This window comes from Vigna umbellata, chromosome 8, assembly GCF_029865625.1.
Source record: "Vigna umbellata cultivar VRB3 chromosome 8, Vumbellata_1.0, whole genome shotgun sequence".
In the NCBI taxonomy this organism is placed as follows: Eukaryota; Viridiplantae; Streptophyta; class Magnoliopsida; order Fabales; family Fabaceae; genus Vigna; species Vigna umbellata.
In genome coordinates this window covers 38,132,248-38,147,959 of record NC_142172.1, presented here as the reverse complement: position 1 = coordinate 38,147,959, position 15,712 = coordinate 38,132,248, and the positions used below count along the sequence as shown (strand labels likewise).

General features: G+C 33.6%; 4 protein-coding genes across 5 annotated transcripts; 1 reads left to right on the top strand and 3 right to left on the bottom strand.

Annotated features, from left to right (window-relative positions):
• Positions 1-188: 188 nt before the first annotated feature.
• On the bottom strand, positions 189-1,319 carry LOC148194636 (ubiquitin receptor RAD23b-like). The gene is made up of 4 exons (XM_088097255.1): positions 1,218-1,319; positions 1,059-1,132; positions 935-979; positions 189-399 (listed from the first exon to the last, which is right to left on the bottom strand). Exons 1-4 carry the CDS (start codon positions 1,317-1,319, stop codon positions 189-191), a joined length of 432 nt encoding a protein of 143 aa, XP_087953381.1.
• A 163-nt stretch (positions 1,320-1,482) lies between these two features.
• Positions 1,483-2,213, bottom strand: LOC124835334 (leghemoglobin-1-like). Its single transcript, XM_047310251.2, has 4 exons — positions 2,107-2,213; positions 1,902-2,010; positions 1,717-1,821; positions 1,483-1,608 (listed from the first exon to the last, which is right to left on the bottom strand). The coding sequence occupies exons 1-4, from the start codon at positions 2,202-2,204 to the stop codon at positions 1,483-1,485; spliced, it is 438 nt and encodes a 145-aa protein (XP_047166207.2). The 5' UTR covers positions 2,205-2,213.
• Positions 2,214-6,032: 3,819 nt separating this feature from the next.
• LOC148194635 (uncharacterized) lies at positions 6,033-7,804 on the top strand. The gene has a single exon (XM_088096149.1). It carries the CDS (start codon positions 6,080-6,082, stop codon positions 7,487-7,489), a length of 1,410 nt encoding a protein of 469 aa, XP_087952275.1. The 5' UTR covers positions 6,033-6,079; the 3' UTR covers positions 7,490-7,804.
• A 1,856-nt stretch (positions 7,805-9,660) lies between these two features.
• LOC124829848 (coatomer subunit alpha-1-like) lies at positions 9,661-15,451 on the bottom strand. 2 transcript variants are annotated; one of them, XM_047303424.2, is made up of 4 exons: positions 15,023-15,449; positions 14,455-14,949; positions 10,439-13,433; positions 9,661-10,100 (listed from the first exon to the last, which is right to left on the bottom strand). In XM_047303424.2, exons 1-3 carry the CDS (start codon positions 15,228-15,230, stop codon positions 10,480-10,482), a joined length of 3,657 nt encoding a protein of 1,218 aa, XP_047159380.2. In that variant the 5' UTR covers positions 15,231-15,449; the 3' UTR covers positions 9,661-10,100; positions 10,439-10,479. The 2 variants fall into 2 exon arrangements, with proteins under 2 accessions (XP_047159380.2, XP_087952427.1); XM_088096301.1 differs by lacking the exon at positions 9,661-10,100 and having other exon boundaries at positions 10,102-13,433; positions 15,023-15,451.
• Positions 15,452-15,712: the final 261 nt, after the last annotated feature.

Sequence of the window (15,712 nt, the reverse complement as noted above, 5' to 3'; positions counted from 1 at the left end):
AAAACCATCAAAAATGTATACAAATCACTTTTTTTTATTGTAATAAAATTGATTTTATTGACAAAACAAACAATAAATTAATATGAACTAAAATTGAATATTGTTGTATAAAATTGTTAACATATTAATATGATTCATACAACTAATTATTCACACATAAAAATTAAAAAGATGTTTATTACAGATGTTCAGGTACAACGAATATAACCGAGAATGATATTCAATAACAAGTAATCAATCGCCCGCTCTGAGTTATTATTAGCTACCCGAAGAGCAAGACTAACAGTGTCTCTGTCCCAATTGCCACCGCCCATGTCCATGATTTCTTGAATAGTCTGCTCAAGATTACTGCCAGCAACTAAATTCGTTGCAGCCTGACCATAAGTGTCTGCAGAAACACTGAAAAAATGACGAAGAGACAATATTTAGAAGGCTTTTTGATGATAGGAAAGGGAACAATGTAAATGAAAGAAACAACTCATCCCAACAATGTTTACAGGCCAAAAGAAAAAGAAAGATAACACCATGGTTACAATAAAAGCAGCGACAAAACATCTTACATTACATAATAACTAGGATCAGCAAATATCAAATTTTACTTAAATGATTACTACAATAACCAAATGAACCCCCTAAAGATTCAGTGAAATTATTTGAATAAAAAAATAGACTGCTTCAGGTATCAAACTAATTCCTTTGATTATAAAACAGTTGCAGCAATCGCAAAGCTCATGAGAAAAGTCAAACCATAACACTAAATATTAAAATTCAAAGCATGACAAATTGTTCTTATTGAACTAAAGATCCAAACCATAATTCATTGTTATTCACTCATTAACTATTTTATGGGAGTAAATTATGGCATCCGGAATTAAAAAATTCAGTAGAATTTATTAACAGTATCTTAAGAAAAATGTAGAGACAAAAACCATACTTGGTAGTTGGGACATCCATGCTAAATGTGATGTTGTTCGCAGCCCTGCAAAACTGGATAAAATTAAATAAAGAAAAATGTGGCTGGTTAGTATAGAAATCGACCTCCTCAAAGATAGACTCACTGAGTCTGCACTGGAGGATCAGAAGCTGGGTTGGAATTAGATGTTGATACAGTTGTAACAGCACTGCTGACAGGCTGACATAATTTCACCATATTTAATACAGATAAAGAAAACTAGAAAATAAAGAAAACTTCCACAATTGAGCGGGTAATTACATACCTGAACAGATGGAGCTGCAGCAGAACCTGATGCTTTACTCTGAAAATAGAGAAGTAAAATGGAAAATTGTGGTAAAAAAAGGTAAATTGTGCTTCTTACCATACAAATGCTTAATATATATATATATATATATATATATATATATCAAGACCAGTTATCCAAATAGAATATAATTTATAATTTACTTATTTTTAAGCAACATTTATATGGGGAACATGTTTAATAACAAGTTCTTTTTATTTATTTATTACAAATAATGGCAATCCTAATATGCCTTTTTGATAGCTGCTGCCAATTCATCGTAGGCTACTTCCACAGCACCGCTGAGCTCATCGCTCCATTTGTCTCCGACTGCTTCCTTCAATGTTTTCAAGAAAGCTTCTTTTACCACCTGCAATTCATTAACACATTTTTATTATTATTATTCAGATAAAAAAACTTGAAAATTATGCATTAATTTATTCTAAATAAGACCATAAAACAATATTAATATTGGTACCAGAAACTGAGCATCGGTGACTGCTTTCTGAGAGTGGACAGCACCAAGTGCAGCATCAGCCACGACTGCTCCATTTGCTTTAAGTTGTGCAGCCGAATCACGCACCTACAATTTCAAAAATATCATAATGATATGATAAAAGTATAAAAAAAGAAAATATGAATTTGATTTTGGCTGAGAGTTACCAATCCAAAAAGCTTTTCAGCATGACCGGTGAGCTTAGGATTGCTGGGATCAACTCCGTTAGCTAGAAAGGAAAACAAGTTCTTTGCTGGTGGTGCTTTCTCCAGTATTCTGTTCATTTTGTTTTCGTCAAAACCAAACACACACACATACGATGCATGCATGCATGAAAAACTGTACATATGTTTGTTTAAGGAAAATACTTACGAGGTGTAGAAGACAACACTGTATTTAGGAATGTCTGCCTTGAATGCTTCCCATGCGACAGTCACCAAAGCCTCTTGCTTGTCAGAGAAAGCAACCATTTTCTTTTCTACTTTTCTCTTCTTTCTGTTTCTTCTATTCAACTTATTATGCAACAACTTCACATCCTTTACTTCTTTATATAGAAAGCCTTGGACAGTACAAAACATCTAAGTTCACGTACTCTCTTGGCTTGTCGAGGCTGCTAATAGACATCATCAAGAGACAATTATCTTTTCAAAATCGTAAAAACAAATATAACTTTTCAATTAATTACAGTAAATTAATAATATTCATATCTTATTCTAAATATTAAAATATGTAATGACTTTTCATTTTTATGTAAACATAATTACTATATTTTAAGTCTTCTAATTATTATTATTTTTGTATGAGTTCTTATCTTAAGCTCTATATAAATATATATATATATATATATATATATATATATATATATATATATATATATATATAGGTGTGATTACACAGTTGTAAATATTTAAAAATCATTTAAATTTTAAAAATAATAAATAAATAAAATTAAAAAAATATACTTAAAATATTGTTATATATAAAGTAAATTTTAGTTGATAAAATAAAAAATATTATAAATTTTTTATTATAAGTAATTATTTAAATTTGAAAAGTAATTAACGTAATACCTGTAAAACTTGATTATTTTAATATAAAATAATTTATTTATAAATAATTTTCTTATAAACAAATTTTATTATTTTAAAACTTATCATTATAATCTCTGCATAACAAAATTATTTATAAATAAATTATTTAATATTAAAATAATAGAGTTTCGTTATTTTTAAATTATTATCACTTCTAAAATATTGTTTTTTTAAATTTTACAATAAAAGAGTGGATATATTTTTTCTAATGACTAATTATTTAAATAAAAAGTAGTTACTAAAATAATAAAATTAAAAAATAATTTTTATTTTGAATTATTATTTAAATTTAAAAAATAATAATTAAGAGAATAAAATTGAAAAAAAAATAAAAAAATTAATCTCTTTATATATAGGTATAGAAGTCATAGATTATTTAAAATAAAAGAATTGATTGAATTTGAAACTTTTTTATGAGATTAAATTGAATTAGTTTATATTTAGCCCGTCCAAAATAAGATATACCAATTACTTTATTTTATAAAAATACATTTACAATATAATCTTTTGTAAGACTATATGCAAGACAATTATAATATTAACTTCTGTCTCATGAAATCCATAAAATATATTCTTTTAAATATTTATCGGTTAGATCTTATTTATAATTAAATAAAAAGTGAGCATTTTTGTTGTCAAGATCTTGAAAAGATTTTCATTTTATGAGATAAATAAATAAAATAATATATCATTTATTTTTTAATAATTATTTTAACATTCTAAAATATTTTTAGGTTTAATTTCTTTCTTTGTCCCTGGTTTGGATGCAGTGTGTAAAGTTCGTCCACTCTTTTAAAAAGTGTCAATTTTGTTCAAACTTAGTAAAATTTGCCTCAATCAAGTCCCTTCTGTTAAATACATAGAAACGATGTTAACTTTTTTTCTGTCTCCTCTACTCCTTTGTGCAACGCGTTAGTCTTTATCAGTAATATTAATGTGCTTTTGTCTTTGGATTATGTTCACAATACTCATATGTGTTTTTACTTATCCTTTAGTTGGTACACCAATCAATTATATTAATAATTATTTTTATAATAAATTATAGTTTTATATACTTTATTATTAAATCTGATAACAAATACGTCATAAAAAAAATATAAAAAATTTAGATATACCTAAAATTTATAAATATTATAGTATTTTGTTTAATTTTACCTTGCTTTGATATAGAGATTTTTCAAAGGATATATTTAAATATAGTAAATTTAAATTGATATTAGTTTAAATTATTTTATTTTTCATTATTTATTTGGATAAATAAATTCAAATTAGAATATTTTTATTCGGATGAAATATTTCAATTACTAATACATACAATTATTTAAATGTAAAACAATCATAATTAATGTTTTTGAAATTTTTTTCCGTCAACATTTACAAAAATTGAAACAAAAATATTAATAAATAATAATATTTGTGTTGATTAATAAACAATCATAATTAATTAACTTTTTTTTTCATAAGCTCTCGTTTTTTCTCTTTTCGTCTATGTTTTATTTTTATTTATTAAATTTATTAAAATACTACTGAGGTTTTACAAATTCTATTTGTATTTAACTTTATTATAATATTTTTATTAATTTCATATTCTTTTGAAACTGGGTGTTAAACAAAAGAACATATATTTTGGTTAGACAAGATCCTATGCTACCTTCAAACCAGCAAAAAAAATTCCATTTAAACTAGCTCCTTCACGAATTCTTTCTAAAAATTCTTTCTACTAACACGAATTCTTTCTAAAAATATGACAAAGAGAAAACGAATTACAACATTTGCACTAATTACAAAATTAATAAACTTGAAAACTACATAAAATTCGCGTACAAATATTTTGCAAAATTCTACCTAAAAACGGGTACAAATATATTTTGTAAAATTAAATTACTTTATGCATAAATTTTTAAACTTAATATTTTTAAAATTGATATAAATTAATTTAAGATGAAAAATAATAGTTTATTCAAAAGATCTTTTAAGGCTAGTGTGAATTAAATTATATCCTGAGTTTAATTTTAAATAATTGTGAAAACAAATTTTACAATGTTGACTGAATAAACTACCTTCAAAATATATTTTAAAATTGTATAGTATAAAATATTAACCGAGTGGTTACAAACAACCAACCGGATATTCAGGTAATCTGTTTATATCTTATTCTGTTTATATTTTATTGGGCTTATATCAGCAAGATCCATGAGGTAAATTATAAATACAAAGCCAGGGCCAAAAGCCAGGTACGTTCCACTTACGCATTATTTACTCTACGCTACTCTCAAATATTCAATAGGGATAATCATTCATTAAATATTCAAACAAGAGCCGAGGCTCTTCAAATCACACGCCTAACTTGGGCGTCGGAGTACCTTTTGCAGGTACATCCCCTCGTCAAGAAGGAGACCGATCGGTTTGTGCCAACACCGATCGGCCAATAGCAGGAGTTTGGAAGCGAGCGAGCGGCCCAGACACGTCAGCAGGTTAGTCTCTCGGTCCCAAAAATATCCACCGAAACAAAAATAATTATTACAAATTTTCACATTCTTTTAAGAATATGTGCTTATCATGCATTATAATTTTTTTATTAGATAATAAAAAGTAACTTTTCGCTAATGCGCGATAACATTTAAATCATAAAATAAAACATCCACCATTAAAATTGATTATAAATCGAGCTATAACATTTAAATCATAAAATAAAACATCCATCATTAAAAATGATTATAAATTGTGCAAAGGACAATGGATACAAACACTGACAAAAGACTGCATTGCACAGAAAAGCAAAGAAGAGAGAAAGAAAAAGTTAACGTTTTATTTAACGGAAGAGATTTAATTGATGTAAATTTTACCATATTTAAACGAAATTGACACTTTTAAACCAAATTTAGAAGTAATCAAAACTTTTTTAAAAAGATTGATGAACTTGACACACTACCGATAAACTGGAGAAAAAAAAAGCAATTAAACCATAAACTAACAAAGTGAGTGAGATAGAATGTCTGACTTTATTGAAAGCTTACGTTTAAGGCTCTGTTTGTTTTACTATTTGAAGGAACGGATTTAGTTGTGAGAAGGTTTAAAATGGATTCTGGAAAAAGGGAATCAACTATGGATTGTGCTAAAGTTATTACCTTAAAAATTACGTAATTTATTTTATAAATAAGTATACGGAAATTTAGTAAAAGAAGATATATTTAAGCCTTAAATTTATACCGTGGTTAAAATTCAAATGAGGTGTGTCTCTCCTCCGTGCTTCAATGGCGGCGTTGAAGATAACACTGACTCCACCTTTGGAAGCAGAAAACGCATTAGAAACGTCGCTGAGGGAAGCTTTTGAGTCTCAGATAACATCTCTGAGACCCCCTTTCTCCTTAGCCATTCCAAGCCCCGACCAATACACCCTCCTCAACCGTGCCATCCTTCACGGCGTTTTAACGGAACCCCAATTCGCCAAAACCCACATCAAACACTTGCACGCCATCGTCACCGACGGCTACGCCACCTTCGTCACCCTCCTCCTCAGCCTCGTCAACCACCTCTACCCCAAACTCCTCGCATCCGTCAAAACGCAGCTACTCTGGCTCACTGATCAAACGGTGTGCGTTTTGGGTATCGGCTACGACGCCGTTTTGGTCTCCCTTTTGCGCCAAATTGTCGGCGCCGATTGCAGCGATGGAAACTTGTGGCTCTGCTCCAAGTTGGTCACCCTCTTTCTGGAACACTGGGGCCGCTTATTAGAAGACTCGCCCCACGTTTTGTCGTTCGCGTTGTACACGTTTCTTAGGGTTTTGACGGATCATTGTAGGGGTGGTAGCGTTGAAAAGTTGGAGACTTTGAAGCGGTTGGAGATTCATCTGTGCGTGAAGATAATGAGAGAGGAGTTTCACTTGTGTTTGAAAATTGGGAGGGATTTTATTCGCTTGTTGCAGGATTTGGTTCATGTTCCCGAGTTTAGGGCTATGTTGAAAGACATTGTGTTTAATCCGTGTGTGTTTAATGTTGTGGGGTTTCAGTTTAAGGATGTTGCTCAGATTTACTCCACCAGGACTTCCAGCAGGTATTCTCTGCTGCGGATCAATCCTGACATGGAGACCCAATTGAGGTTTTTGCTTACAAGCATAAAGTTGGGGCATCAGAAGAGGCATCAGGTTTGGTTTGCGAAGAAGTTTTTGAATGAGCCTGATAAAGAGTTTGTTATAATTGATATTGTGAGGTTCATATGCTGTGCGCACCACCCTCCAAATGAGATCATTCAGTCTGATATCGTTCCTAGGTGGGCGCTTATTGGTTGGCTTTTGACCTCTTGTAGGAGGAACGATGTTGTGGCTAATGTGAAACTGGCTTTGTTTTATGACTGGCTCTTTTTCGATGAAAGGGTGGATACCATTATGAACATTGAGCCTGCGGTTCTGCTCATGGTGCATTCTATTCCAAAGTATGTTGACATTACTCATGCTCTTCTTGAGTTCTTATTGCATCTTGTGGACAGTTATGATGTAGAAAGGAAGAGTGTCTTGGTTAAAGGTGTGTCATCGGCTTTTCAGTTGCTTGTGCGCAAAGGTGTCATTCGGTCACTTGATGTCTTGATTTCTTGTCCTGCTCTTCACACTGCTTTGAAAGAGAGGCTGAAAAGGTTATTAGCATGTGGAAAGCTTGAAAGCTCTTGAAGGATTCTTCCTAAGATAATTGCTGCTTGGTAGCCAACAGTATTGAGTTTCTTCAAATTTTGTCCTCAATCTGAACCAATGTACATAGACTAGAATATGCTTGATAGAAGCATGTACCATAATTTCACTGGTAGCTAAGGATATTATAGAATAGAAGTCTGTATCAAGCAGTAACTCAAATGTAGGTTTTGGTTCTTGTAAATTCAATTGATAGTTTTAAGTTATAACATTGTAAAAGGTCCCCTATGGCCACTTTAAGTTTGGATTTCAAATGAAAAAGATGACGTTGGGGAGGGTATTTCCTGTTTGTCACAATGGTGGAAGCTACCCTGTGTTGTGGATTGATACTTCAAATTTTTTTATTAAATACTTTTATCTTATTTAAATTAGTATCTAAACTAATCAAACAAGTTATTAATTGACTGAAACTTGCATAAAGTGAGACATGATTTGGTTATGGTTTCATGCATTGTCTTTAAAGAACATCATCCATTATCTCCCACTTCCAGGTGTAATTATTCATCTTTTTATTCAACTATGTGGTTTGAGGATTCTAGTACATGTTTTTACATTCTATTACAAATTGGGCTGATTTATTTATTTAAAGAATTCACTTCTGCATATGTTTATTTCCTTATTAGTATTCAGAATGGCGGGGAGAAATAGGCTGAGGTTCACTTCTGCCAGCCATTACTTGCTTGAGCTTCTGAAAGGACTCTCATCTCATCTGAACAACATTTGATGCCAATGTTTCTAAGTCATTCTGGTGAGAAAAAGTAAAGAAGGCCTTGAGCGAAAAAATGAGTGTAATCGAATGCTTGAAATTCAATGTATAGAGATTGATAAATTCTTTCAATGTATTTTTTAGTGATAAATCTTCTTGCAATATACTTAGGATTTCTTTCTCATATTAGTGATTCTTTTTTCCAGAAGCACTCTCGTACTGACTATTTGTTAACTTCTCTTTCTTTTACATACTAAATTACTACAAGAATTAAATTGATTTTTTAAATTGATTTTTTTTTCTAATTTCATCAATCAAATTGTTCTGCAATTTAAGGGATCTTAAAGTAATTTTTTTAAATCTAATTTTACTTTGTTTGAATTATATTATGTATATTTATTTTAATATTTTTAAAAATATATGTAATTTTTCTTTTAATGCTGGGATTTATAAGATTGTTTTTATAATCCAAAAATTAATTTAATAATAATTTACTATTTTATTTTCAAAACTAAGTGTTATGTACCAAACTCTTAAATTTAAAACTCTTATTATATTTCATTAACATATATTAATTAGGATATCTCTTAAAACCTAAATTTTAAACAAAATACTCTAAGTTGCACTAAAATTTTTTAACTAATTTGGTCAACATACTTTATAATGACATATCAGAAATAGTGAAATGCCTAAAAGATAAATATTAATAAAAATTAAAACAAGAAATGTCATAATTAGTTTTTTAAAAAGACGTATATGATACAAGGGTAAAAATTAAATCATTTTAATGATTATTTTATATGTAACGAATATTGATAATTAATTTTATTTAGATAGATTTTCTGAAAATTAGTTTCAAGATAATTATATTTACATGGATGCAAACATTTCAAAAAAAATAAGTTTTATTCAAGATAAAGGTTCACAAAAGAACTGTTGATAAAATACAAAAAAAAAAAATCATTCATATAATTAGTTTATTTTGTAACATTTTCTGCACTATTTGATGTATTAAACATTTTCTGCTTGCCATTAATTACAAATGCGTTGTTTCGTATTTACATTCTTATTCAACAAATTTATAAAAAATAGTCGAAACAGAAAACATCAAATAATTGCTTTCTTTACAAAACTTTAAAAAAAAATTAAGAAAAAAGTGCAACATTTTTTGAATTAAATAAAAATAAGACATTTTCTAAAATTAGTTAGCACTTAACTTCTTTAATTTACAAACATCAAATTCATTTAATTAAAAAATCATTTAAAGGCAATGTCAACTTCTGCCCATAAAAAACACAAATATAGTGCTTGATGATCAAATATCCAGTTTCGTATAATTTGTTCATGGACACCACTTCTCCTTGGACAACAGAAAATCCTTATATGAAAATATCCAACCGGTGTAGCAAAAGCTAGTGCAGTTCAAAAACAATCTCAATCGCGTACCTTTGGCCATCAACAATAGAGTTGGAATTTATTGACAATACAAAGGTGGGTTAACTGTTCTGTATGCTAGTAGTACAACTATAAGGTGCTACTCTGTCCAAGTTTAACTTTTGAAACTTCATATCCATATTTATATTTCGAATGTGCAAAATAGAAGTTATTTTAAAAATAACTTCAATTTAGATATAATAGTCAGTTGGACTTTATCTAAACCCCAAATCAAACATGCCCTAGATATATCTACCCGGTACCTACGGGTGAATAACATTGCTAGGAGTAAAAAATGCTAACAAAGACACTCTATTAGCCCTCGTGTGCCTCACCGATAAGAAAAATGTAATAAAAACAAAAGGAGATGATAGTATTCCTCATGCGATACTTTAAGAATTCTTAATGATAATTCTGGACGCGGTCATTGAGAGCACCTAGAACTTAATCAACCTGCAGGTAAATTGCAAGGACCAAATCAAATAAACAATCATGTGTCACATAACTACACAGACATACTATGTACTTTCTCAAATAAAACCGCGCCAATTTAACTCTTGCACAGCCTATAACCTTCGTTTGATCTAAGTACAACCTTTCACATTCTTATGTATGAAAAACTAACACCCCTCGGATACGAAATGGATTTATTACATTGAAAATCATTTTCAAGAAATGAGAAGGGCAACCATGGTGAAAATGTAATTCCTCATGACTAACTCGTGCTTATATCATAGTGCCAAGAACATATTGACTAATTAATAAGGATTCATCTAGTGCTGAAAACTGACCCGAAACAAAATTTAACGTTGGACCTGATCCAGTGACTCAATCAGCGTATCTGGGAAGGTGAACAAAGCAAGCCAGAAGCATCTGCCCCAATCACGGCCAGATCACAAACATTACACAGTTGCCCCTCCTGAGTTGGCACGAAACGAGAAGTACAATATGGGCAAGACACATCCTTCTGTCCCCTATAGATTGGCACGTAGGTTGCACCACAAATTACAAATGGGTTGCGGAAATCATAGTTCAATTGGGTAGCATCAGTCATGTTTTTTTCAGCAGCTGCTACCACTTGCCTTGCTGCCTTGGCTTGGTTTTCAATGGTAGGATTTGTTTCGAGTAGCCTCCGTGCAAAGTTAGCAGCGGTAGCAAGGTTCTTTGCCTTGAAGCAGACAGTCATTGCATTCTGCAAAGCTAACCTAAGGTGAGGTGTCTGAAGATTGCAGTGTGTGAAATATGCCGCAAGCTCCTGCTGCCGTGCTATATTGTCCTTAACTTCCCTCCTCCTCAGTTCCATCTGCAGAGCCAAAACATACTCTTTCACTATGATAATTAGTTCCTTCACATCATCCACTTCCCTCCTTGACTCAACAACAATCAAAGGAATTGTATGAAGAATATTAACAAATGTCCGAAGAGCATCACTGAATTTTCCAGCAGTAGTTAATTTATAACCAGCTTTAAGTTTTTCATCCAATTGAGACAACTTAAAAGGAAGTGCTGGTGGCCCTCTCACGTTTGCACTAGCTGACTCGGTCCAGCCTCTTTCAACTGCAAGCGATATGACTGGAGCAGAAGAAAATGCCCGCAGATAGGAATGACTGCCAGAATGAAGATCAAGAAACATGGATTTCAAGGGGGCAAAATTCGTTATTCCAAGTTGTCGATTCAGTAACCTCATTGCAGTATCAAAATTTCCAGCAGCTGCGTGATCAGCTGCAAGAGATGACTTCTGAATCCAAATATGACTTACAGGCATGCCAGGTGTTGGGGTCACAAAAACAGAAGATTGTGTACTGATAGAAGCTTTGGGAGTTTCGGCTTCAGGGCCCAGACCTAAATCCTCCAGGTCCCATCCACCCTCTTCGTCATTTTCTTCAGCTACTTCTCCATCCTCCAAAATCGCAGCAACATCTCCATTTTGTAAGCCATCTGCATCAACTATGTCAAGCTCCTCACCCCAATCTGCATCAGCAGCCTCATACTCGTCCTCATCAGCAACTCCCCGACTTGTATTGTCCAAAACACCATCAAACATGCCTCGCATGACCCTAAGAAGAGGCCAATCACTTCCACACATGACAGGTGATGGAGGCATCAAGAGAGAAGAAACTTTCCCTGCAGGCAATGATGGAACATTATCTCCCAGTTCAGCAGCAAGACGCTCTGCAACATCATGCAGCCCGTGGACTGAGGCAGTGATGTAAGCAAGAGGCAAATGGCCCACATTCTCCAATATCTTGACACGTTCTCGAACATCACCCATATATAGGGCATTGTGAAACTGGCCCATAACATCATTCTTGACTTCAGCAATTTTCAACATCTTCGATAGTTTCTCCAGGTTACCTGTGACAAGATACAGGAAAGACAATCTCTCAAAATTTTTTGTTCTCTGGTATGCATACTCTACAATACCAGCATTGCCCTGGCGAAGAGCCTCAACCCCCAATCGGTACCAGTGATCTTTCTCATCAATTGCTGTAGCTGATGCAACTGCAATTTGAATGTTCCCACTCTCTAAAGCCAAATTGAACCGAATTTTCTCATCTTTCACAAAATGCAGTGCAACCTCAGGAAAGCCTTTCTGCTGTAGATAAGCAATCATAGCCTGCCCACAAAGCTGTGAGTTCCTTATCATGTTCATAACATGATCGTATCTTTTCTTCAAGAGGGAAAGCTTAAAAATATACTCAGTTGCATCAATAATTATTGTTCTGTTCTTTCCATCCCTATCCAAGCAAAAGATTGTGTTTCCAGAGACCTTTGTGATATAAATTGGAATATCCAGTGTCTTTATTATCCCACTATCCCCATTGGGAAGGCAGTATTTTACATGATTTAGTGTTGTATAAATGAAAACACCATTTTCATCCCAGGCTCCACTTTTTACACGGATTGTCTCATGTAGAGTGCATTGGTGCACAAGTTTCTTGCTAGCAATTATAATGGCATGTTTGCTGAGCAAAGCAACATGTTCCATGTCATCAGACCAGACAACATATTTAATAAAAGGAGTCTGCAGTTCACCAAGAACAATTCTTTGCTGAAGGTCAAATATAACAACCCTATCCTCTGCCCTACATAGCAAGTTGCCTGTTCCAGCATAAAATATAGCATCAGTGGCAATTGGAAGGACACTCTTTTTCACAATCTCATTCTTCAAATTTTTTATAAGGACTTGATTGCTGCTCTTATCAAGCACAGCAAACCGATTACGGGCAACAAAGACTGCTGAAGCTCCATGACCTCTTTTTGCATCTTGCACATCACCCCTACCATAACTGTCCTTTGATATACAATACAACTCATAAGATCCACCATCTACCTCTGAACACAGAAGAAAAGCATTTTCAGATGGGCTATAGGAAAGAGTTTTTGGGCATTGATTCAAGCTTAAAGTGCCCGGCCTTCGAAACGGAAGTACTTGTACTTCTCTTTGTGTTGAGAACTCATAGAAACACAAGAACCGATCTTTGGTGTAGAACAATGAATCAGCACTAACTATAAAAGCAGGCCTTTCTCTCTCCAGCTTAAAAACAATCATGCCACTGTCATGACCAGCTGCTAACAGATTCATTTCAGGATGGGCCGCAAGAATCCAAAACCTGTCATGCTCTCTGCGAAATGTTTGAATTCCAGTTCTCTTTGTTGCATCCCATATCCGAATACTTTTATCTTCAGAGTTTGACACAATGATATCCTGTTTGGCATGGAACATAACACATGAAACATTATTCATGTGCCCTCTCAAGGTGTCCACCTCCCATGCCTTGGTGTCTGAAAATACAGATATAAATCTTTAATAACATAAAAAATACCAACCAAAACACTAGAGGTATATTCTACACTACATCCCACAAAGTTTAAGATTCAAGTATATATTCTACGCTATATCCCACAATGATTAAGATTCGACGAAACAGGGTATACATCATAAGATTTAGTGCCTCTTTGATTCTCTACTCAACTTTTTCTTTTTTTTAAAAACCTTTTTCTTAAACAATTCCACACTATCAACAATCAATTTCTCATCCAAAATCTGCTACATTTAACAAATAGAAATGTGCTCGTAGAACAAATACATTGAAATGTACTCAGGGAATAAAAACAAACAAACAAAAAACAGGTTTTGAAAACAGAAAACAAACGGGTTTTAGTTTTCACCTCAACAACTACTGATGTGTTTGGTAATCAGTGCAGAACTCAAGATGGTGGTTTATGGATGTTCAATGATATTTTTGTAGTTAAAATACGTTGTTCGGTAGTTTTCATTTTTCAGCAAAAATCAAGCACAGATAGGAACAAAAAATGGAGATTCCACATCACGGACAAAATTCAAACATAAATTCTTATATACAAGAGCGAGGCTGATTCCTACTTTTAAAAACGAGCTTAGCTTCAAAAACACAACAAAAATAAGGTTGTTCAATAAACTGATGGTGGTAGCAAGACGTAGCAGAGTGTTGACTAAGATGATGAAAGAAGAAAATGAGAAAACATCTCCCAAATGTTTGTGTTCTGGTCTCAAGAACGCTTGTTTCAGAAACAAATTTAAATACTTTATAGACTCTGATTGAGAATTTGATTACTGCGTATCGCAGAATTATTCCGGTAATCAGATTTTAAAACCAAAATGAGAGAAAAGAATCAAACAATCCCTAAATCACTTCCACTCACTCAACCAAACACAATAATCCGAATAGCATCCACCATCTAATCCTATACAAGAATCCAGTAATTTGAGCACAGTTTAAACCATGAAACTGGAAAGCCAGACACGTGAAAAACAGTAATTTACCATTCATCCTCCAAAGTTTGACTTGGCGGTCATCGGCAGCTGACACAATGAGAGGCAGATTGGGATGGAAGGAGGCCCAATTAACGCCGCGGTCATGGCCTTCCAAAACATACTTAACAACGGCATCAACGCCGCCGAAGAGATCGGTGTTCATCTGGCTTAGGCGAAGGATATCGTCCGCGGGGGACGCGGTCTTCCTCTTGAGAGAACTGATATCCCAGACGCGAACGGTCTGGTCGAGAGAGGCAGACACAACGAGATCTTCTTTGGGATGGAACAAGGCACACATGACGTAGTGATTGTGACCGGTCAAAACGGAGATGCATGTGCGCGACTGCCAGTTCCAGATGCGGATGGTTTGGTCGTCGCTGGCGCTGACAATCCATGGGTTCTCGTGGTGGAACTGGACGGTGCGGATGTAATCAAGGTGTCCGAGGAGAGTGAAGAGGCACCTGTGAAGCTTGTAGTTCCAGACCTTGATCTTGTAATCGTCACCTGCGAGATTAGGGTTAGCGAGGTAGGGATCTGAGGGGAAATGCGCAGATCTGAGAGAGTTAGTTACAGTTACCTCCGGAGACAAAGAGGGGCTGGGAGTGGTGGAAATGGACACCGCGGACGGGGCCGTCGTGTTCATCGAACTTGTCGATTAGGGTTCCCATGCGGTAGTCCCAAAGCTGGATAACGCCGCTGTGGAGACTGGCCAGGATCCATGGGCGCTTTGGGTGGAAACTCAATCCCTTCACTCTGTTACTCTTCGTCTCGAATTTGGTCAACATGTTGGGAAGAGCGTGATGCAGTTAGGGTTTGGAATTGTTGGGAATGAGATCAGAGAAGATGAAGAAGAAGAAGAAGAATGAGGGTTTTGGGAATATGAGATTCAGATCTGCGATCCCTCGTCACCCTCGAATCGAGCATATCCCCGTTATAGTAGTAGAGTGCCTTCTGATTCCTCACGCTATATATACCTCGCCTCAATTTTGTTTTCTTATTCTTATTCTTCAACGTAATTCATTTCATTCTACTTCCTTTTTCTCAATATCCTCTTACAGACTTCCATTTTCATTTTCATTTTCATTTTCATTTACTTCTCCTCCGGAAACAAAAATAATTTAGCTCTATCTTATCTAAAAAAATTATTATATCATTTGTCTTTTTCTTCCTATAAACCAATGTTATAGGCGTAAAACATGTTTATTTTTATACATTCTCAACTTAATTCATGTTTGGCTAATGCATTTATATGTATAGAAATTAAATA